Raw genomic sequence first — 23715 nt, 5'->3', positions numbered from 1 at the left:
GTGCGAGCGAGCGAGCGAGTGTGCAGGCGAGTGTGCAGGCGAGCGGGCGAGCGTGTGAGCATGCGAATGGGTGAGCGTGTGGGTGGGCGAGGGAGGGCCTCGTCCTTCTCACCTTGGCTGTTGGACTCCATGCGTGAGGCCGTGTTGACGGTGTCACCGAAGAGGCAGTACCTCGGCATCTTGAGGCCCACTACCCCAGCGCACACCGGCCCTGCAGCCACACGTGACGCAACACAGACGTCACATGCTCGATAATGATGATGATTAGAATTTTTTATTACTAATAATTTTGTTCACCCTGGAAAGCCTCGCCGAGTCTCAAAAGGCCCTACGTAATCGGGAAACTTGGCCCTGCCAAGTTTCCCGATTACGTATGTACGACCGTGCTAATCGGAGGTGTGGATGTTGGCGTGGTACCCGTGTGGATGCCGATGCGGAGCTTGAGCTGGTCATCGGGGCAGTGGCGGATCCGGAACGAGCGCACGGCGTCGAGCAGCGCGAGCGACATGCGAGCGATCTCGCGCGCGTGCTGCTTGCCATTCCGCACGGGCAACCCTGACACCACCATGTACGCGTCGCCAATCGTCTCCACCTGCCACCACCACCAACACCACCGCGATCGTCACAACTGTCACCACCACCACCGCCATCGTCACCATCACCACCACCGCGATTTCCACCACCGTCACCACCACCATCACCGCTACCACTACCACCATCACATCACGGCCACCACTACTATCACCGTCACCACCACTGCCGCCATCATCACCATCACCACCACCACCACCACCGCGATTTCCACCACCGTCACCACCACCATCACCGCTACCACCACCACCATCACATCACGGCCACCACTACTATCACTGTCACCACCACTGCCGCCATCATCACCATCACCACCACCACCACCACCGCGATTTCCACCACCGTCACCACCACCATCACCTTTACCGCCACCACTACCATCAATCATGTGCTGCCACTCTGTGCCTCGCACATTGGTTAGTGATCGACTAGCGAGGCAGGTGATAGTGGGGTTTGAGTGCTGTTGAAAACCCTGAACTTATGAAAAGGAAAGCAACGTACTGAAGTGCAACCCTTCGTCTTGCCCCCTCCTCTCTCTCTCACTCCCCCCCCCCACTTTCACCGACGATATCAAAGTGATGATTCAAAGGGGAGGGACAAAGAAGTTTGCAATGCTTTAACGACGGCAACAAAAACCCTGAGCTTAACAGTGCAAAGGAACAAGATGGTGCCGTAATAATTAAACCGACTGAACCACATCAGCAGGCAGTGGCATGAGAGTGCGATCCAAAACATGTTTACTGCCTTCACAATCATCAGTGGCTGCATTGAAAAATGAAAAATACGACTGTGTAGGAATCACACTGTGTGGAGGTGGAGTGGTGTTGCGGCGGTTGGCGCATTATGCTGCAAACCCGGTGGCCTGAACTTGATTCCCGGCCACAGGTAATAAAAGCCTCCTGATGCCCCCCACCCCACCTTCATCAGCTCACACTGACCATCGTGGTGAAGTACGGTCAAACAAACCCCCAAGACCAACACGGCATGGGGTATTCATCCAGCAGTGGATTGACAAATGGCAGCAAATTCGTACATATTGTTAAACTTCAAAGGTATTCCTCACCTTATAGACGTCGAAATTGTCGATGATAGCGTCGAAGCAGGTGTACAGGTCGTTGAGTAATGTCACCACCTGCGGTCGCACACACCCGGGCGCATTGTTCACGCGATTAACACAGCCGCCCGGTGAGGTTTTGGAACCAAACTCCTCAGCGGGTTCCCACTGTCGGCAACTCACTATCGCCAGGCATCCATGCTGTCGACTTCCTGCTTCGGGTTCCCACCTCGGAGGTACGAAAGAAAACGCACTCGAGTGGCCGTCACTACATAAAAGTGGGATAGAGGGAGCAAAACAAGACAAAGAAATGGAGGGAGGGGAGCTGCCAGCTCACCACCATGTGTCCTGGTTGAGCCTCCCAGGAATTTGGTATATTTAGGCAGCAAGTTCAACCTCAGGTGCTATAATTACAGGTGAAACTAGCATGTGTTGAATTAAAATGCAGTCAGGGAGCGGAGGCGATGCTTAATGTACCGGTGAGTGTTGCTGTGCTGTCGCCAGACCTGTCCTCCCAGGGGGTTATACGTGGATTTCTGTTGGCGGTAAAATCTGAAGCGGTGCTCCCTGCCTGCCTGACTATGGGCCAACTACAATGTTCCTGGTGAAGGCAGCAGGAGGGTGAGGGCAACAGGAGGGTGGAGGCAGCAGGAGGCATCAGGAGGGTGAAGGCAGCAGGAGGGTGGAGGCAGCAGGAGGGTGGAGGCAGCAGGAGGGTGGAGGCAGCAGGAGGCAGCAGGAGGGTGAAGGCAGCAGGAGGGTGAAGGCAGCAGGAGGGTGAAGGCAACAGGAGGGTGGAGGCAGCACGAGGGTGGAGGCAGCAGGAGGCAGCAGGAGGGTGAAGGCAGCAGGAGGGTGAAGGCAGCAGGAGGGTGGAGGCAGCAGGAGGGTGGAGGCAGCTGGAGGCAGCAGGAAGGTGGAGGCAGCAGGAAGGTGGAGGCAGCAGGAGGGCGGAGGCAGCAGGAGGGTGGAGGCAGCCGGAGCGTGGAGGCAGCTGGAGGCAGCAGGAAGGTGGAGGCAGCAGGAGGGTGGAGGCAGCAGGAGGGTGAAGGCAACAGGAGGGTGGAGGCAGCAGGAGGGTGAAGGCAGCAGGAGGGCGGAGGCAGCTGGAGGCAGCAGGAAGGTGGAGGCAGCAGGAGGGCGGAGGCAGCAGGAGGGTGGAGGCAGCCGGAGCGTGGAGGCAGCTGGAGGCAGCAGGAAGGTAGAGGCAGCAGGAGGGTGGAGGCAGCAGGAGGGTGAAGGCAACAGTAGGGTGGAGGCAGCAGGCAGGTGAAGGCAGCAGGAGGGTGGAGGCAGCAGAAGGCAGCAGGAGGGTGGAGGCAGCAGGAGGGTGGAGGCAGCAAGAGGGTGGAGGCAGCAGGAGGGTGAAGGCAGCAGGAGGGTGGAGGCAGCAGGAGGGTGAAGGCAGCACAAGGGTGGAGGCAGCAGGAGGGTGAAGGCAGCAGGAGGGTGGAGGCAGCAGGAGGGTGGAGGCAGCAGGAGGGTGAAAGCAGCAGGAGGGTGGAGGCAGCAGGAGGGTGGAGGCAGCAGGAGGGTGGAGGCAGCAGGAGGGTGGAGGCAGCAGGAGGGTGGAGGCAGCAGGAGGGTGAAGGCAGCAGGTCGGTGGAGGCAGCAGGAGGGTGGAGGCAGCAGGAGGGTGGAGGCAACAGGAGGGTGGAGGCAACAGGAGGGTGGAGGCAGCAGGAGGGTGGAGGCAGCAGGAGGGTGGAGGCAGCAGGAGGGTGAAGGCAGCAGGAGGGTGGAGGCAGCAGGAGGGTGGAGGCAGCTGGAGGCAGCAGCAAGGTGGAGGCAGCAGGAGGGTGGAGGCAGCAGGATGGTGGAGGCAGCAGGAGGGTGGAGGCAGCAGGAGGGGGGAGGCAGCAGGAGGGTGAAGGCAGCAGGAGGGTGGAGGCAGCAGGAGGGTGGAGGCAGCAGGAGGGTGAAGGCAGCAGGATGGTGAAGGCAGCAGGAGGGTGGAGGCAGCAGGAGGGTGGAGGCAGCAGGAGGCAGCAGGAGGGTGGAGGCAGCAGGAGGGTGGAGGCAGCAGGAGGGTGGAGGCAGCTGGAGGCAGCAGGAGGGTGGAGGCAGCAGGAGGGTGGAGGCAGCAGGAGGCAGCAGGAGGGTGGAGGCAGCAGGTGGGTGGAGGCAGCAGGAGGGTGGAGGCAGCAGGAGGCAGCAGGAGGGTGGAGGCAGCAGGAGGGTGGAGGCAGCTGGAGTCAGCAGGAGGGTGAAGGCAGCAGGAGGGTGGAGGCAGCAGAAGGGTGGAGGTCTCGCCTGCATGGGCGTGCTGGCAGCCGAGATGGCTGTGAAGCCCACGATGTCGCTGAAGTAGATGGTGACGCTGTCGAAGGCCTCGGCCGCAACCATCTCCCCGCGCTTCAGCTGCTCGGCGACGGGACTGGAAAAAGGGGGATGAGAAATAAAACGGGGAAGGCCCAGAACCCATTCAAATATTTTGCCAATGATGTTAGCCATGGCTGGGAACTCAGGTCGCCAGGTTCGTAGCAGGGTACGGTAAACCGTTGCACCATCTCTTTCCACATACAAATCAAAAGCAATATATTCCTACATGCAAGATTTCACGCAGTCTTCAATTTAAGTATGAGACAGACAAGGCCAAGGCGAGAGTCAAAGCCTGAAAGATCTTGAGATTGAGGCCAGTGTCAAGGCCGAATCCTCTAGAACATGTGGTCTGCAAACCACCGGTGGTCTGCAAGGCTGTGGGAAGCAGTCTACAAAAACATTGCAGATACTGAGATTTAGTCGTTTTCATTTTGAAAAATTAGCTTTTTGGTGGATGGCAGTTTCATGAAACCATGTTGGTGGTTGACAGTGGTGTAGGGGTCCAGAAAGGTTATAAAACACTGCTCAAGACTGAGGCCAGTGTCAAGTCCAGTCAAGGCCAGATCCTCTTGACTGAGGCCAGTATCATGGCTGGTCAAGGCCAGATCCTCTTGACTGAGGCCAGTATAAAGGCCGGTCAAGTCCAGGTTCTCTACACTGAGGCCAGTGTGAAGACTAGTGCCTCTAAGACTAGTCATTGCATTGAGGTCACATACCTGAGGCCAAGGTCAAGAACGAGAGTCAGGAAAATGTCCCCGAGCCGGCCTCGAGGACTGGTCTCGAGAACCCGCGGCTGACTGGATGCCCTGTCATGAGCGTAACGGTGGCTTAGACCGGTTTTAATTGATGCGTTGGAAGCGCGCTCACTGGGGCAGGATCTGGTAGAGCAGGGCTTCGGCCTTGCGTTTTTCCTCCAGGTAGGCCTGTGTCCGTTCCTCCACGAGCCCTTCCAGGTTGTTGGCATACTGCTCCATCCTGGACAGCAGGTTGTCCAATATGTTGCTGCTGCGCTCTCTGTGGGCAAAGCACAACAGTTTTTGTAGAAAAAATAATTGCCATGATCTCTGGATTAGAAGATGCTCGGTGCACTGTAAGACACACCCCAAAACTTGTGCCCGGGTATCAATGAAGTGAAACAAATCTGGTATCACACACATGCACATACCTACCAGATTATAAGACGCACCCCAAAATTAGCTTGGAAATACAGAGAATATGGTAAAAGCAACGCAATTAAACAAGGATAATATTTTATATTCACACCATTCTCATAGCGCAGGGCGGTCACCACGAAAGAAGGCGTCGTGTTTCAGACACAGGCTGCTGCTGAGGTAGAGTCACGGTAAGGAGCGATGTCGCTGTGCGTGACCCCAAATTGAATAATAAGCAGTGTCATTTTTTTTTTATCTGGCAAGTTGGGACCTTGACAATTTTCTATTTGCTTCGAGTGACGTTGGAGGATCTCAGAGGATCTCTGATGGCCGCTTTGAATCAGATGGCATGTATTTTATGGTTGACACACCCAGAGTAATAACCCCATGTTTGTTAATGTTATTCCTCGATCAGAGATCTTGCCGCGGCAAGATGGACTGTCCTATGCCAGAGGGCTCTGTCCTCGGTAGATCTTGAGAATTGTCCCATACTCAGCCCTGTCCAAGTAACAACAGTGTCGTCAATCCAGGTTCAGGCCTCACAACCTACAATTAGGGTTTATGGATCATCTAAAAGCAACCACATCTCAAGACACTATACATATGAGAGGGAATATCTGCGACTGCTGAAAACGTTTTTTTTTAACTCAACTAGTTTTATTTGACCAGTTAAGGCCCACTGAGCTACTATATAGCTCATTTTCAGAAGAGACCTGGTCACAAATGATAACTCAACGAAGTGGCTTCTCATGTGGAAATTTAAAGCAGCCAAATACTCTAAAAGGATGTTTTTAAAATGTGGAGGGAAAAACTGGAGAACCCGGAGAAAAAATCCACGCGACCACAGGAAAGCATGCAAGCTCCAGATATACAGCAGGCGTCAGGGTCGGGATCGAACGCATGACCTCCTGCATACCAGGCGAGGTCGTTAACATCTCACCACCTTGGCAAGATGTTACAGGCAGCAGAGGCCGGTGCAGTAACATCCATGTTTGTACTGTACTTGTGCTCCCAAACGTATGCTCTCCCTGAACTTCACCAACTTGGCACTGACCAGAGTGGTGAAGTACGGTCAAACTACATCACCAACACATTTGTTGGGAGGCCCTCATCCAGCAATGGATTGACTAAAAGCGCTGCGCGTGTTTGTCTAGAGAGTTTGAAGAAATATTTAATACCAGGAAATTATGGGTAGAATTCCACAGGCCCGAGAAGAAACTGAGGCAGCACTGGTAGAAGGAGGCCTGTCGAAACTCATTTTCCCTCCTCCACACAGGACATTGATGTGGACCCCCAAATCAATGTCCATCTTCCCTATCGCCATATTGAGCGTGTGTAAATTAGTATTGTTATTCACTATCCCTCATGTAAATTTGCTCTATGCTCGTATCTGGCTTGTGTTCATCAGTTACACAAATGAATTTTTATATAAATTTCAGGCAAAATTGATCCTCCTGACTGAGTCCAGTGGCAGGGCCACTCAAGACCAGATTTACACTCGGGGCCACATGGCGTTACTTACACCGACGCTAGCTATATTTACTCTCCAGTTGATCGTGAAATTAAATAAAACATCTTACAATTGGTGCAGTTGTACTAGTGGCAGGTGGATGCAAGGTGGGAGAGGGGGCGGTGGAGGGGACATAACCCCCCTCCGCCACACCCCATCCCCTTTGTTGAGACACAAAAAAGTGGTGTTTTTATTGATGTTTACCAAAAAAAATGCATTGTCTTTGTTCATTATAATTAATTCTGCTACTCCCAATCGTTCCCCCGTGTGTTGTAGGGCAGTGAGCCCAAGTACCTCCCAGATGCCCCCCCCCCCCCCCCCCCCCCATTTGAGGGTGTATCGTTCTGGGTTTGGAACATGTTCGTGATTTGTAGCTTCCTCTGTGATGTTTGGGTTCTTGAAAATATATATATAATGAATCCAGGGCCCTATTTAATTAAAAAGCTTCAAATTTCGGGATCCCCCCCCCACCCCGCCGCTTCCCACCCCCTTTGGGAAGGTTCTAGATCCGCCGCCTGTGAGTGGTTGTCCCTCCTGTGCCCCTCCTATCTTCTGGGTAGGAGGAGCACGTAGGGAGGAGACACTTGATGGATATACCGCTCATCTTGGGAACGCAGACCAAGCTGCCATGGGAGGTCCGAGGGACGTCCTTCCACAAACTGCTCAAGTCGCGCGCGGGCCCTGCACTTCTATTTTTGGCCTCTCTTACAGCCGAGCGAGACACTGCAGCTCTGAGCGGCAACTGCCGCTGAGGAATGGCGTTTTTTGTTTACAATTTTTTTTTACTTTATTATATTTAATGACTAACAATCGAAATATATTAAGGACATCATAGTTCATAATGTTCCTTTACATATTCGGAAGCGACTGGAGCTATGCACGTTTGGCGACGTACGTGCGAAATAAGTTCAACATATATACATATGTGGTAGTCATGCCGGGACACGCGCGCGTCAAGCCACAGTGCTTACCATTGCGAGGTGGTGGGTCAGCCTCCCCTAGGTCCAGCTAGCCGGAGGGCCATGGGAGCAGTTAGCCCGGTGGCTAGGGTACGTGAGCCCGGAGACTGCACCTCCCTAGGTCGTGGGTAGGCCTCGGCAAGGTAAGGTAAATTACCCTTTTTACTGGGTAAAAGGGTAAAGGTGTCGACATGCCAAGGGGTAAGGTAAAGGGTAGGGTAAAGGTAGCTCGGAAGAATAACCCGGTAGGGTAAAGGTAGCGCAAAGTATTACCCGGTAAATACGGTACCTTGTTTACTGCTAAAAGCTCCGTGGCACAGTCCGTGGCCTCCATTTAATAAGTAATATTTAAAAAAGTTTTTTTTAAAACACGCTTTTATTAAATGTACTAGTAATGGAAGAACTCCACGACTCCAGGAAGTGGCCCCGAAGCTTGCCATAACGTAAGGGATCGTGGCCAATTACAGCCAACGTCAGTTGAGCGTGGACAATTAGAGCCAAGCCGAAACATAGCATAAAAATAATGTTTAAAAATATATATTTTTTGATAGAATATAGTATTGTCATCAGTATGACGTAAGTATACCAAGTTTGCAGTCGATACCACATTGGGAAGTGGGTTAAAATTGAGTTACAAGATTTGAGCATACGACAACGACGATGACAACAACGACAACAATGACAACGACAACAAGCGTGTAAATTTAGAATCATTGAGAGTATTCTATATGAATAAAGCGCTCTACCTAGCATTTACCGTTATAAACCTTGTTCATGTGTAGTAGTTCCCTAGTAATTACCCTGTAATCGGGTAATTTGTATGGGGTAAGGGTAAAAGGTAGGGTAAAGGTAGGCTCGTTGCTTTTTACCTTTTACCTTTTATTTTACCTGCTAAAGGGTAAAAGGTAGGGTAGAGTGATTGTATTGTGGTAAGGTAAAAAGGTAGGGTAAAGGTAGGCTCGTTGTTTTTACCTTTTAACTTTTACCTTACCTTGCCGAGGCCTAGTCGTGGGTGGGAGGGGCCGTTACCCCTCCGTGTCAGGGACCTCGTCGTTGTGTTGCTGTGATGATTCTAAATAAAACGTGTTGCCTCCTACGACGACTCTGTCTCCAGACGAGACGACTACACGGACATTATACGTAACGTGCAGAGTATCAAAGCTTATCGAGTTCACAACACGGGTGCGTCGACTACTACAGGACCGCTCCACAACCGTGCAAAATTAGGACATTGTCATTCTCATTCAGGGGTGCCACCTTGGCGAGATGTTAACTCCCTCGTCTGGTATGCAGCAGATTGTGGGTTCAATCCCGACCCTGACCTTTGTAAATTTGGAGTTTGCATGTTCTCCCCGTGGTTCCGTGGTTCCGTGGATTTTTCTCTTGGTCCTTTGGTTTCCCCTCCCTATTTTAGAATCAACGTGCATTTAGATTGAGCTGCTATAAATCCCCATGTGATAAGCAACTTCGTTGAGCTATAATTTTGTGGCCAGGTCACTTCTGAAAAAGAGCTATAAAGCTTAATGGGCCTTACCTGGTGAAAAAAATATATTTTCATAGTTGAGTTATTATTATAGACTCAACTCTGCACCAAAGACTAAGGACTGCCATAGATTCAGCACTGCCCATAGACTCAACACTGCCCATAGACTCAACACTGCCCATAGACTCAACACTGTCCATAGACTCAACACTGCCCATAGACTCAGCACTGCCCATAGACCAAACACTGCCCATAGACTCAACACTGCCCATAGACTCAACACTGCCCATAGACCCAACACTGCCCATAGACTCAACACTGCCCATAGACCCAACACTGCCCATAGACTCAACACTGCCCATAGACCCAACACTGCCCATAGACTCAACACTGCCCATAGACCCAACACTGCCCATAGACTCAACACTGCCCATAGACCCAACACTGCCCATAGACTCAACACTGCCCATAGACCCAACACTGCCCATAGACTCAACACTGCCCATAGACTCAACACTGCCCATAGACTCAACACTGCCCATATACCCAACACTGCCCATAGACTCAACACTGCCCATAGACCCAACACTGCCCATAGACTCAACACTGCCCATAGACCCAACACTGCCCATAGACTCAACACTGCCCATAGACCCAACACTGCCCATAGACTCAACACTGCCCATAGACCCAACACTGCCCATAGACTCAACACTGCCCATAGACTCAACACTGCCCATAGACTCAACACTGCCCATAGACTCAGCACTGCCCATAGACTCAACACTGCCCATAGACTCAACACTGCACCATAGACTCAACACTGCCCATAGACTAACACTGCCCATAGACTCAACACTGCCCATAGACTCAACACTGCCCATAGACTCAACACTGCCCATAGACTCAACACTGCCCATAGACCCAACACTGCCCATAGACTCAACACTGCCCATAGACCCAACACTGCCCATAGACTCAACACTGCCCATAGACCCCACACTGCCCATAGACTCAACACTGCCCATAGACCCAACACTGCCCATAGACTCAACACTGCCCATAGACCCAGCACTGCCCATAGACTCAACATTGCCCATAGACTCAACACTGCCCATAGACTCAACACTGCCCATAGACTCAGCACTGCCCATAGACTCAACACTGCCCATAGACTCAACACTGCACCATAGACTCAACACTGCCCATAGACTCAACACTGCCCATAGACTCAACACTGCCCATAGACTCAACACTGCCCATAGACTCAACACTGCCCATAGGCTCAACACTGCCCATAGACTCAACACTGCCCATAGACCCAACACTGCCCATAGACTCAACATTGCCCATAGACTCAACACTGCCCATAGACTCAACACTGCCCATAGACTCAGCACTGCCCATAGACTCAACACTGCCCATAGACTCAACACTGCACCATAGACTCAACACTGCCCATAGACTCAACACTGCCCATAGACTCAACACTGCCCATAGACTCAACACTGCCCATAGACTCAACACTGCACCATAGACTCAACACTGCCCATAGACTAACACTGCCCATAGACTCAGCACTGCCCATAGACTCAGCACTGCCCATAGAGTGTGGCGACGCTAAACTCGGGCACGCACTTGTTAAACTTCCTCAGCAGGATCTTGACATAGCCAAAGTCTGGCCTCTCGGAGGGCTCCTCGGCCCAGCAGCGCCGCATGAGCGTGCCCAGCTCCTCCACGTGGCGGCTCGTGTCTGTGCTCGGCCGGAAGTGGGGCCGCTGCCCGTTCTTCACCTTCTGAACGATCTCTGTGGTGGGCGCGCAACAGAGTGCACGAAGCGAGGCAGGGGAGCGGGCAGGAAGATGTCTGGGGTCAGGGCTCATGGCACACGGAAGAGGTATATTCCATTTAACACGTCGGATTTCGCGACCAATATCATCCATAATCGAGGTTTTTGGGTTAGATCGCGTAAATATATAAATGTGTTGTTAAAACCCACCACCACCCAACACAGCCAACTAGTAAGAAATCAAAATAACTTTAACCGTTCGGATAGTTACCGCCTTAGTGCTGTGTGGAAGCAAATCATCAAATAATACGTTATTTAAATGCATTCCTACAAAGGGCAGCGTACTTCAATAGTGATATCCGTTGGTAGGGCTATTTTAATAAACACAATAGACAGGAAGGACAAGTTCAAAGGGCTCACATAATGCACATGCATAATGTACGTTGCCTCAATAATCCCCCCCCCCCCACCACATGGTGCAATATACGTTTGATGATCGTGGTTGTTTCTTGTTGTTGAATTATGCATAACCTTGACATTTGAGCATAATCGAATGTTTAGGGGTCGCTATTGGAGAGAAGAACCTTCAAACTAGTATACCTTTCAACTAATATACCTATTGCAAAAAATATTCACTTAAAGGCATCTCAGACATGCTTCTGTGATATCTGCTTTCTCTGCTGGCTGCTCTAAACCAATTATAAACGGCAACTTCAACACACATTAAATAAGATCGCGATAAAACGATTAAAGACATCATCATATCTAGATGCTTGGTCGGGGATGTGCAAAATGTTTCCGCATACCCAGCACACCACATCCACCATACCTCTTGCTGTGACTGTAGCGACGGCAAGTCACGTCCCATCTACGTCGGCCTACCGGCAGTGACCCTGAAGAGACTGAGTGGGGAAACGATCGAGTGCCCGGCGCAAGGTGCAAGCGGTGCCTTTGGGACTTAGGTCCATGTTTTCGATGTAGAAGGGGCCGCAGCGGAACGCGACCTCCTGCAGGATGATCCCGAAGCTGTAGACGTCACCCTTCTGGGAGCCCTGGGGAGGGACCACTTCCATCCTTAGCAGCTCAGGGGCAGTCCACAGGACCTCTGTAGCAACAACAAACGACAGCGGTCACGGATTCACTCGGGTCACTCGCACACTGTCCGTCATCAGTTGCCCGCTTATCGTGGCGATTTTTTTTTACTCAAAATGAGCCCAGTACAAAGCATGAACTGTAACCATGCGCAGAGGGGGCACAAAAACTCCGTGGACAAAACTCCCAGGGCTCGTTGCTCCTGGGTTTAAGGAAGGGGCGATAAATTGGGGGAAGGAAGGATCGGGGGGTAGGATAACAAAAGTATAGAGTACTTACTCTTTGGGTCTTTCGGTAAAGTCACGTAGATATAAAAACAATTTAAATCATGACGTTTCGATCGCAACACAAGCAATCGTCTCCAGGTGAAAAAATACAGCAGGCGGACAGCTGAGGCAGGAAGAAATATAGCGGCGTACTCCATTTGTGCAGGTAACTATAGAGTACTTACCTGCACAAACGGAGAGGCAGTCAGACACATGCGTGAGCATTATCTGGACCGTGCAGCCGACGAACGACATGGCTCCCTATTGGCTGAAAGAGCGCACCTACGAATAAACTCACTTGCCGTTGGTGGAGGAAGATGAATGACGTCAGACGTACCTTCCGACTCGGAAGGTGAGAGGTCGGAAGGTGCACGAAGGAACTGGGAGATGAAAAGAGGTATGACGAGGGACTGGAGGAGAAAATTGATTGGAAGGACAGAAACGGGAAAAAGCAGGAAAGAGAGAGGATAAGAGAATGGGGGAAGGCTCGGGGCTTTTGATGGTGGAAGTTGACATGAACGCAAGCTGCAGAAGATAATCAAATCTTCTTGCACCTTTTCTACAACCAACGTGTTGGAGTCATTACAGTGGTGGCAGTGGTGGGATCGACGACAAGATGTCTCACGATGGTCGCAAAAGGAACCCCACTGAGACTCCAGGAGAAGACGAGGATGGGGCAGCGACCACCCCAAGCGCCCCGGGCCGAAATGGCCCAGAAGGCCGACCATTAAGAAGCCTGTTAGTGGCCACATTCCACGAAGGGGCAGAGCTGGGGCAGCAAGCTGAAGAGAGAGATGCTGGATACAGAAGGGCCACAGACGACCAGGGGATGGAGACGGATGGAAGAGCGAATGGATCGTCTCACAGATGCCGTATTCCTGCTACTACAACAAATGTCGGAGGGAACCGGTCAAGCAAGGGGACTACCTTGCTTGGCCGGACAGACAGGAGACGCCACAGCAAGAACCACCTCCAGGATCGTCAAACAAGTAAACCCGTAAAAACAAAGTTTTTCACTATAAATCCTTTATATGCGTGGCAGCGAACTTAATATAAAGGATTTAAAAATATATTCGCCTGTGGAGGACGCGGGGATCGATCCCGCGACCTTTGCCATGGGAAGCGAGGGCGCTACCAACTGCGCTACTCCGCCACGGCCTGTGGATGGGTTACGCTCTGGGCTCTTACACTCTGACGTTCAGCCAAAGCCATGAATGCGTTCTATTTGAATATATGTAAAATAAACATTTTTTGCCTAAAAAGTGTAAAATTTTGGGAATTTTTTTTCACGACCAATAATTGTCTGGCACAACGAGTCTGTGTGGAAAATGTCAGCTCGATTGGATCACGGGAAGTGGGTTAAAAAACGACCGAAAGATTTGCACGGTCCTAAGCAAGCAAGCAAGCACGCGAACTTAATATAAAGGATTTAAAAAACCACATCATCAGACAGTGCTTGCAACAGGGATGGTGTCCACCATTACAGGCCCAGCCACAGAGGCTACCGCGCTACCCAGGGAGAATCCTCGATTGGAGGGAGAACTGGAAAATTGCTCTCTCTTCCTCGGGGAGAGTGAGTGACAACAGGTGAATATACCTGTGGAAGAAGAGAGAAAGTCACCTCGACAGTCACAGAGGACGGGCAGACAAGAACGAAGAGAGGCAAGCAGGAGACAGCCATCTCCATGTGAAGAACGTGGAGACCATGGAAGGAGGGCCTGGAACCACAAGCTGGGTCCCATGAAGGAGTTGATGGTGGTGAGAGGCGACTGGGGCGCTTTTGTACGGCGATTTTAAGTGTCCTACAATAACCTGGAGTGGTCAGAGGAAGAGGCGCTGAAAGCCCTACCCACAGTCCTCGATGGCGACGCCTTGACCATCTTCTCAACAATTCCAGAGGCAAGAAGGACCGAGGTCGCGGGGGTGGATACCCAACCTGCGGTGCTCTCTGTGCAGGCTCTGGTCAGAAAGTCTGTCACTATTCTGCCAGCAGCACAGATGCTGGTCCCTCTTCGACATCGAAATCCCTTTGTTACAACATGGCCAGATTCCCCTATTTTGGTTACTCCGGTGGAATCCCTGCCTCACTTGATGCAGCAAATCTGGCTGTGACGGTCCCACCTGATGACGGAGACTTGTATTGCCTCCGAAACGTCGTGATTTTATTGTTTTATTTTTATTAATTTTAATTTCATTTTTTACCTACGTTACTTTACCGAAAGAACTAAGAGTATGAATCCTTGCAGTCACGAAAGCTTCAAATCTAGAGATTCTGGATACCAAATATTTTTCAATAAGTGTTGACTCCACCCCAGACCTGTCACATGTGGACCAATTAACGTTCATATTCTGGTTTGTTAACAGCAGCGGGAATGTGGTGGAGCGATTCATGGGCTTTGAGCCAATTGAGAGCCAAACTGGTAAAAGTTTAGCAGACTGTGTGACTTTGATGGTGGAGGGCCTTGGGTTGGACCTCTCAAACTATGGAGGTCAGTCATATGACAATGCAAGCAACATGTCAGCAGAATACAATGGGCTACAGGCCCACCTGAAACAAAAAAAAACCTCTGATAGAGTATGTGCCTTGTGCAGCACATTCACTTAACATAGTTGGTGTTAACACCTTAGACAGCAGTAGCCCAGAGGCTGACGAGTTTTTTAACATGTTGCAGTCACTACACATTTTGCTCTTCATCCACACACAGATGGGGGCAAGTCTTTCGGAAGACAGATGTCAGACTGGCGTTATGTGACAGGTGTCTCTCACTCATCTGAGCACGATCTTCAGCGAGAGAGGAAACGCTAAACATTTGCAGATTAGAGCTCAGAGCCAGGTGTGACACTTGAGGGGAGGGAGAAGTTAAAAATAGAAACATTTTATGTGGTCATTAATAAGCTAGTGGCATGCCTTGAACATCGCTTGGACGCTTACAAGCGCTTGACCAGTCTCTTTGGAGTTCTGTTTATGTCAGAACAGGTGTCTAACAGTGGTGTCATAGTGGAAAAGGTCAATGCACTCTCCGCTGCATATCCATCAGACCTGGACATGAACTTTTCTAACGAACTCATCCAATTAAAGTATTTCATGTCTGACTCTGAGGGTGAGAATTGCCCAACTAAATTGCTTCAGACGTTGCAGGCACTTAATCTGCAGTCAGTGTTCCCCAACGTTTTCGTGTCACTTCGGATTTTTCTTACTTTGTCAGTGACAAACTGCCAGGGTGAGCGGACATTTTCCCTTTTAGATGTTATTAACCATGCAAAAAAGATTTAACTACACATATTTGGAGCATTTTTGGCAGCGATTTCAACCGCACCACCTCTACATAATAATAGGCTCAGTCAACCATTCTACACAACAAAGACTAATTTCCTGGCAGCGATTTCAGCCGCATCATCTCTACATAACAAAAAGGCTCAGTCCCTTTTACACGCACCTTTACATCATCCGCACCTAGTTTACACAACAAAGGCTTATTCCTAGCAGCGTGCTTCAGCCACACCGAACCTCACAAAAATAATATTCAGGGCCTACCTTGGCTCCTCCCACCCTCAACCAGTATATATAAAACACGGTTTTCTTGGAATTTCTCTCACTTGATACAGCTATCGTGCTGTGACTGTTCCACCTGAAAACGGAAGCTTGTGTTGCCTCCGAAACGTCGTCATTTTTATTTTTATTTTTATTTTTTAATTGTACTTTTATTAATTTAAATTTTTTACCTACGTGACTTTACCGAAAAAACCTAAGAATATGAATCCTTTCAGTCACGAAAGCTTCAAATCTAGAAAGAATAAAAATGAGCTGCAGAGTAGCATGTGCCATACACGTCTCAGCTCATTGTCACTTATGTCAATAGAGTCAGACCTTGTCAGACAGCTAGATTTTGATGATCTAGTGGATGATTTTGCGAGGAGGAAGGCAAGAAAGACACGAATATAGGAAAGCGGTTGGGGGGGGCTCCAAAAGACATGTGCCCAGAGGCCTCACGGGACCATGATCCGGCCCTGTTCCGAGGTCAGGAGGTTTGTTGGCTTTGTGTTATATTACCGCCGCTTCCTGCTGCAATTTACGAGCATTGCCAAGCCCCTGCATGCACTCACTGGCAAAAACCAGAGGTTTCACTGGGGGGAGGCCAAAGAATAGGCCTTCACTACCTTGCGTGATCAGTTGACCAAGGCTCTGACTCTAGCATACCCTGATTTTTCTCTGCCGTTCATTCTTGACACTGATGCGAGTGATGTAGGCATCGGGGGAGTTTTGTCACAATTGCAGAATGGAGTAGAGGTGGTCATAGCCTACAGCAGTCGCGTGCTGTCTCCGGCCGAGCAACGCTATTGCATAACCCACAAGGAGCTACTGGCGGTTGTCCACTTTGTACAGCAATTTAGGCCATATCTCTGTGGACGACTGTTCACGGTGTGCACAGACCATGCAGCACTTCAACATTCGTTATGCATGGCCCATCCATCGGGTCAGATCGCTTGCTGGATGGAACGACTCCAGAAGTTCAAGTACAAAAGTGTGCACCGAAAAGGCTTGTGACACAATAATGCTGATGCACTATCACGACTGCCACCATTGGAATCCTGCTCATGTGATTCAGGGGCGGCTCATTGCAGACAGCAGCGCCCTAGGACATCATCTGTGGTTGCGATGGTGCAGTCTATAGGGGACGGTCATGCTATGGCTCCAACAGACTGTCACCTGGCATGGAATGGATCACGCTACAATTGGCTGAGAGCTCCTTTTGAGCGCTACAAGAACGGGTAGAGACACACACACCACAAGGGGAGGTGTTACTGGAGCTGCACTTCATTGTGTGCCACGGATTCTCGATGTCTCAGAGGCGTTGTCTTGTACTACCAGAAGCTCTGCATCAACAACTATTCCACGAAATCCACATTAACCGCTTGGTCCATCTGGGTCACCGAAAGATACTCTTAACCTTGAAACAGAACTACTATTGGTGGGGAATGTTGGTAGATGTGCAGAAATGGGTAGCGGAATGCTTGAAGTGCATGAGCCAGAAACTACCCGCTCAACCCATACAACCCATACAACCCATAAAACCCATACAACCCATAGAACCCATACAACGCCCCTTTCAGTCCATTAGAAAAGGGGATAAATGGGCGGAGAAGGGCCCTTATCGTGCTTCTATTGTGACCACCACAGACCCAGTTGTGTGAATATATGTTGATTATTATCTTATCTTATAATTATATAACGCTTTTATCCAAGGCGCTTTACAAAGGTTATGAGTGGTACAATTAGGGGAACTAAAATGATATGGTGAATAGGGATGGAGTATAGGGAGGGCGGTTAGTGGGTACCGGAATTACGGGGGTGCCTAGGGATGGAGGGAAGGATGCACCAGGGAAAAGCGGTGGGTTTTCAGGGAGGAGCCGAAACTGGACAAGGAGGGTGCTTCTCGCTTAATGTGGAGGGGAAGTTCGTTCCAGTGCAAGGGTGCAAGTGGGAATAAGGAGCAGAAACGGGATTGTGCACAAGGAGAGGGGGGACGGTTAGGATTAGGAGAAATTGAGAGTGGAGCAGGCGGGAGGGGACACGAGACGAGACGAGGGAAGCGAGGTAATGAAGAGATTTAAATACTCGTGTAAGGAGCTTTAATAGACACCGGTAGTAGATGGGGAGCCAGTGCATTTCTATAAGAAGGGCAGAGGTGTGGGAGCAGTGTGGTAGGCTGTAAATGAAACGCGCAGACGCATTTTGGATCTGTTGTAGTGGAATTAATGCATATGTAGGGTCATAAATGGTGTCACTCTATTGTAGCAACAATCGCGAGTGAAGAGTGGTACTGTATGTGTGGAGCCCCTCTCTAGCACCAGAGTGAATATGGCATGGAAGGGCTCAATAGAGGACGTAACAGTCTGGGTGAACCCGTGAGGGCACGTGACTGGACGAGGTGGTAACGAGGGCCAAAGAGGAGGTGAGAGGGACACGTGATGTGGGCCCTGAGTCTCCGAGAAGGAGCTGGAAAGGGGCGTGGCCAAGGGCTGGGCCTGGCCACACCGGAGTGGATAAAGGCCGAGTCCCGAGAGTGATCATGGCGGTTCATCTCTGGGAAGAAATCCTCCATCTTCGAGCCTGGGTTCTCGGTCTTGCGCACGTGGAACAGGCAGCGTGTTCGCTGTCCTGATCCGACTTAGTAATTATCCCGTCCAGTGTGTAGATAGTCAGCCGTGGTGGTCACCACCCTAAGTCATTATACTCTTAATGTTAACCTGTGGTATTAGTTAATAAACGTGTTGCCTCCAAGATCAAGAGTGCACCTCAATTGAACCCACTCCACATATGCTGGGAGACCGAGTAGGAGAGAGTTATAGTAGTCTAACCGAGGGAAGATGAGTGAGTGTATTAGTAGTTTGGCAGTGGATTGAGTGATGAGAGGGAATATTTTGTGAATGCTGACAAGGTGGAAACGACAGGTGCGGGTGATGGCGGAGATGTGAGAGGGGAGGGAAAGGGAAGAGTCAAAGAGGATACCAAGGTTGTGGGCATAGGGAAAAGGGGTGAGTGAGAAGGGTGTGAAGGTGATGGTGTGGGTGGGTGAAGGAAAAAGAGCAGCGGGGAAAAATAAAACCTGGGTTTTAGAGGGGTTGATGGCAAGGAAGTGAAGCGACATCCAAGACTGAAGGGCAGTTAAGCAGGCTGCAAAGCGAGAAGAGAGGTCCGGAGTTAAAGTGGAGAAAGAGAAGAACGTTTGGATGTCGTTGGTGAAGAAGTGGTGGGAGAAGTTAAAGGAGGAGATAAGTGTTTCGAGAGGGGAGATGTAGAGAGAGAAGAGAAGGGAGCCCAGGATAGAACCTTGGGGAACACCTGCTGTGACGGGTGAAGTAGCGCTGCAGAAGTGATTGAAGGAGACCGAGGACGAGCGTGCCGGAATGCCCAGATTAGAGAGAGTCGAGTTGGATGATCGACAGTGCCAAAAGCCGAGGAGAAGGAGGACTGAGGAGAGATGTGCGTGGGCCGAGTTAGTCAGGTGGTTCTGGAATGGTAATGAGTGCAGTTTCTGTGGAGTGGAGTGGAGCGTGCGAAAACCGGATTGATGAAGTGGGTAGAGGGAGTGGGTGAAGATTAGGTTGTTGAGGTGGGAGTGGACAAGACGTTTGAGAACTTTGGAGAGGAAGGGAAGCAGGGAAATGGGACGGTACTTTGAGATGAAGTTGGCATTGAGGGAGGGTTTCTTAATGAGAGGGGTAATGATGACCGACTTTCAATTAGCAGAAAAGGCACCGGAGGATAGAGAATCATTTAAAAGGGAGAGTAAGTAGGGAAGGATAGCGGGTAGAAGGGAAGTAGGGATCGGGTCAAGGGGTGAGGTGGTGAGATGGACTTTGGAGATGGTAACGGAGAGGTCCGCTAGACTCACGGGGGGCATATTGGTGAAGGCAGACGGAGTCGGGTGTTGGTGCGCAGCTAAGGATGGAAGGGTCTGGATGGGATACGGGGAAGCTTAGAAAGAGGAGCGAATGGCATACGTTTTGGAGAGAAGAAAAGAGCAAAGTCAGTAGCAGAGATGCCAGTGGAAAGGGCGGGGAGGAGTTGGGGAGAAGTGTGCAGAGGTTATTAAGGGTAGAGAAGAGTAGGAGGGGATGAGAGGAAAGGGAGTAATGTGTTAATGTGTTGATGGTGGAGTGTAAGATGGCAGAGGCAGCATCTGGGTGGAGGGAGGAAAAAGAGGGCAAGGAAGGCAGAGAGATTAGGGATGCGGAGTCTCTAGTGAGCGGAGATCGTGGGAAAGAAAGTGGTGGGGTAGGATGGGGCTGGTAAGGGGTGGAATGGGTAAGGTGATGGTGAGAGAGAGGAGGAAGTAGTCCGATGGAGGGTGGGGTCGGATACAATGGGGGAAGCCTACCAATCTGATATAAAGATGAGGTCGAGGGTGCTGCCAGAGGTGTGAGTAGGGGGCGAGGGAAGGAGATAGAGATCGAAGGAGTTAGTGAGGGGAAGGAGGGTCGGGGCAATCTAGAGAAGACTAAGATCCAGACTTAAATCACCTTGAAGAATAAAAGGGTGTGGGAGAGGGAGGACAGTGGAAAGAAGACAGTCGAGGTGGTCAAGGATAGAGGGACTGGGGGGACAATAGATAATGAGGAAGGTGATAGAGTGGGGGGAGTAGAAGGAGGATAATTGGTGTTAAAATGAGGGAAGGACAGGATAGAGGGGAGTGTAGGCGCAGGGATTCAGGATGGAGGATTGAGCAAGGATATGCCTCCACCTTTGCCCACCCAAAGAGGGGTGTGGGAAAGGAGGAGGCAGAGGATGAAAGGGTGGCGGGGGTGGTGGTGGTGTTTAATGGGGCGATCCAGGTTTCTGTGATAGCGAGGGCGGTGAATTTAAGGGAGAGAAAAGCATCCAAGGTGGAGGCAGATTTATTGCACACGGAATGAGAGTTCCAGAGGCCTAATTTGAGGGAAAAATCAGCAGATGGCGGGGTCGGAGGGAGTGCAGGTGTATGTTGCACTTCTTTTGCACCGTATGTAGCCAACCGTGCTTATTGGAGGTGAGGGGGAAGGACAGTAAACTAAACACAAAAAGCATTTCCAAAGAAATTAGTTTTCAATTTAGATTTGAAAGCGCAAAGCTCCAGTGGCTTCCTAATATCCGCAGGAAGAGCATTCCAGAATGCCGCAGAAGTACATCTGAAAGCGTGCGATGCGGTGACCATATTTGTTTGATGGTTCGCCAAAAGCTGCTGTGAGGATGGCCGGAATTTGCGTGATGGTGTATGCTCCTTTAAGAGACTAGAAAGGTATTATGGTTAATTTCTGGATAACACTTTGTGTGTAATGAGCTGTTCCCCTGCACTTGACTCGTTGTTTCCTACAGGTTTAATGGCATTAGGATGCCAATTGATATTATTTTTCTGGACACATAGGCCTGATGCTGTAGGCCGAAACACCTCTGCGGTGTCCAGGATTGCTTACAAGTCTGAAATACATCATTTGAACCAGGCTGGGAGGCACAGTTTTAAGGACAATTAAAAAAGAAAAATTCCCCACTCCCATTTGTGCATTATTATTTAAGCAAACAAGTGGTAGTCAAACATTATAAACTTACGAAAATAAATATTTCAGCGTTGTCGTGCCTGTCTCGAGTTAAGCAATAATAGAAGATTTATGTTTTATTATTTTACGGTGGAAAAGCACATCGCGATTTACAGTCGCGTATCTATTAACCACAAATATTTCGCTCACGGCCGCCGGGTAGGGCGGGCGGTGCTGCTGCAGCTCAGCGATAATGCTCTCGCACGTCAACCATAAAACACTCCTGTATGCATCAGGCACTTGAAAATATAATGGCTTTTCCATAAAGGTATCGTCCATTATTCAATAATCATTATTGGACCTTCCCTTCGCTGTAAAAAAAAGTTCCTACATAAAACTAAAATAAACTTTATTTTTTATTTACCCAGGTAAGGCTCACTGAGCTATATAACTATTTTTCAGAAGCGACCTGGCCACAAATAATAGCTCAATGAAGTGGCTTATCAAGTGGAAATTTATAGCAGCCAGACTCAAAATGCATGACCCTAAATTTGGAGGGCAAAACCAGAGGACCTGGAGACAAATCCATACGACCATGGGAAGACTATGCAAACTCCACATATATTATCTTAAAATAATTTATACAGTGCCTTAACAAATATACAGGCATCAAGGGTGCCTCGGTGGCGAGATAGTTAACTACGTTGAAATATTTATTTCGAGATAGTTAAATATTTATTTAGTTAACTATCTCGCCACCGAGGCACCCGACATAAGTGGGGCAGTGAGCCCATTATCCCCCCTTTCCCGCAACCCGTAAGCTCTGTGATCGGTCTTCTGCCCACAAAAATGTTGTACCCCCCTTCCTTATTCTTGCTCGCGTTCTGTTCCGGGCTGTTGTCTAATAAAATTAACAAAATTATAAATGGATGGCAGTTTGGACCGTGTCGACGAAACATTGGCAACGTTTTCCTTACGCACTTAAAGTAGTTTTTTATGTCAATGTCAACACCCGAGCAATCTTCAACGGCACGTAACAAAGTGTTTCCAAATGATCGGAGGCGACACACTAGCGAGCCCCTGGCACTCTCTGGAATGTCGGTTCGATTCGTGCCGCCAACACTGTGGAGGTGGTGGTGGTGGGCCACTGGTATCAGAATTCTCATTCTCAGTACCTGGATCTCGATTATTTGACTTTGAGACATTTTGGCCGGCACTGTAAGCTTCTTGACTCAACGTTTGGGGTCTGTTCGCTGCCAAGCACAGCTGAATCAGCGGCTGTAACTGCCGACACTGCCGACGGTCCTGGGCTGTGGTCTATCTCCATATATATAAAAGGCAAAGTTGTGAATATGTGTGTCTGTTCAAAATGTTTAGCGTACAACCCGACATGCAACAAACTGCAAATTTGCCATGTGGGAACTTTCCAGACTGTACACCATGCAAAAATGAGAAAAATACACTTTTTTTGGGGGGGGGGGGGGGGAGATCAATAATGCATATGTTTTTTGCACGGCAAGTGAGCTGTGACGTACCATCTGTCACGTGACCCGCGCATGTGGAAGCGTAATGCATTGTAGTGTAGTGGTTAGCGCGCTGCGCTACGAACCCGGCGACCCGAGTTCGATTCCCGCTCACGGCCACCACCGGTGACGATTATTTGAACCGGTCCTGGGCCTCCCCTAGGTCGACTCAGCCTCAAACGAGTAACTGCTGTGGTGTGTGAACATTTCCACTGGGGAGACAAAGGCGGCCGGGTGTGGTGAATCCAAGTCCCGGGCGATGCCAGGTAGTACAGCTAGTTGGTTTATATGTAGCTCTATATTGGTCTCTGTGTACCCGATGGATCTCATGCAACTCTGTGTAACTGCAGTGTCCTGTAACTAACCACTGCAGTCTTGGGCTGTGATCTATGGCTCTCTATGTAACTCTGTGGATCTATATGCAACCCTATGGATCTCTGTGAAACTCTATGGCTCTCTATGCAACTCTGTGTAACTGCAGTGGCCTGGAACTGCCACCACTGCTGACCGTCCTCGTTTGTAGTTGTCCTTGCAACAGAGCTACTGAGCTCATTGGGGCCTCATCAGCTGAAGTAATAAAACCTGAGTGTGAGGTTTGAGGAGGCTTAGCCACCGTCAGCCAGAGCCACACACCATCCTCCCACCTGTGATTACCACCACTTACTTGCGAAGAGCATGGTGCCCTCCGCCGCCTCTGGGTCAGAGCGGAGGGTGGCCAGGCCATAGTCGGTGATCTTGAGGACAAAGCGACTGTCCACCACGCAGTTGGATGACTTGAGCGCGCCGTGCGAACCGATGACGCTGGCGTGGAGGTAGGCCATGCCCTGCCGGGATGGGAAGAAAGACACAACACACACCGTGCTTGGAGACACGACTTGTAGCGACGCTTGCAAGCGCGCTAGCTGCTACACCACTGCTCTCTCCAAAACTCGTCCATGGTTTTGTAACGTCCAGGCCAAA

The 23715-nt window shown here is 50.1% G+C and overlaps 1 protein-coding gene across 3 annotated transcripts in view; it reads right to left on the bottom strand.

Annotated features, from left to right (window-relative positions):
* The window catches only part of LOC144949219 (atrial natriuretic peptide receptor 1-like), a 92452-nt gene that overhangs the window by 3611 nt on the left and 65126 nt on the right, over positions 1–23715 (bottom strand). For all 3 annotated transcript variants that reach the window (XR_013640257.1, XM_078879107.1, XM_078879106.1), the window contains exons 13-20: positions 23420–23579; positions 11809–11964; positions 10709–10877; positions 4835–4981; positions 3899–4022; positions 1655–1723; positions 418–592; positions 113–211 (exon numbers count right to left, since the gene is read on the bottom strand). Coding sequence is in view for 2 of the 3 variants with exons in the window: in XM_078879107.1 (XP_078735233.1) it covers positions 113–211; positions 418–592; positions 1655–1723; positions 3899–4022; positions 4835–4981; positions 10709–10877; positions 11809–11964; positions 23420–23579 (1099 nt within the window). In the remaining variant the exon portion in view is untranslated. The remainder of the gene's footprint in view (positions 1–112; positions 212–417; positions 593–1654; positions 1724–3898; positions 4023–4834; positions 4982–10708; positions 10878–11808; positions 11965–23419; positions 23580–23715) is intronic.

The sequence above is a fragment of the Lampetra fluviatilis genome, chromosome 53 (assembly GCF_964198595.1).
Source record: "Lampetra fluviatilis chromosome 53, kcLamFluv1.1, whole genome shotgun sequence".
NCBI lineage: Eukaryota > Metazoa > Chordata > Hyperoartia > Petromyzontiformes > Petromyzontidae > Lampetra > Lampetra fluviatilis.
The sequence above is the reverse complement of the archived record's forward strand: the minus strand, read 5'-3'. Positions and strand labels throughout refer to the sequence as shown.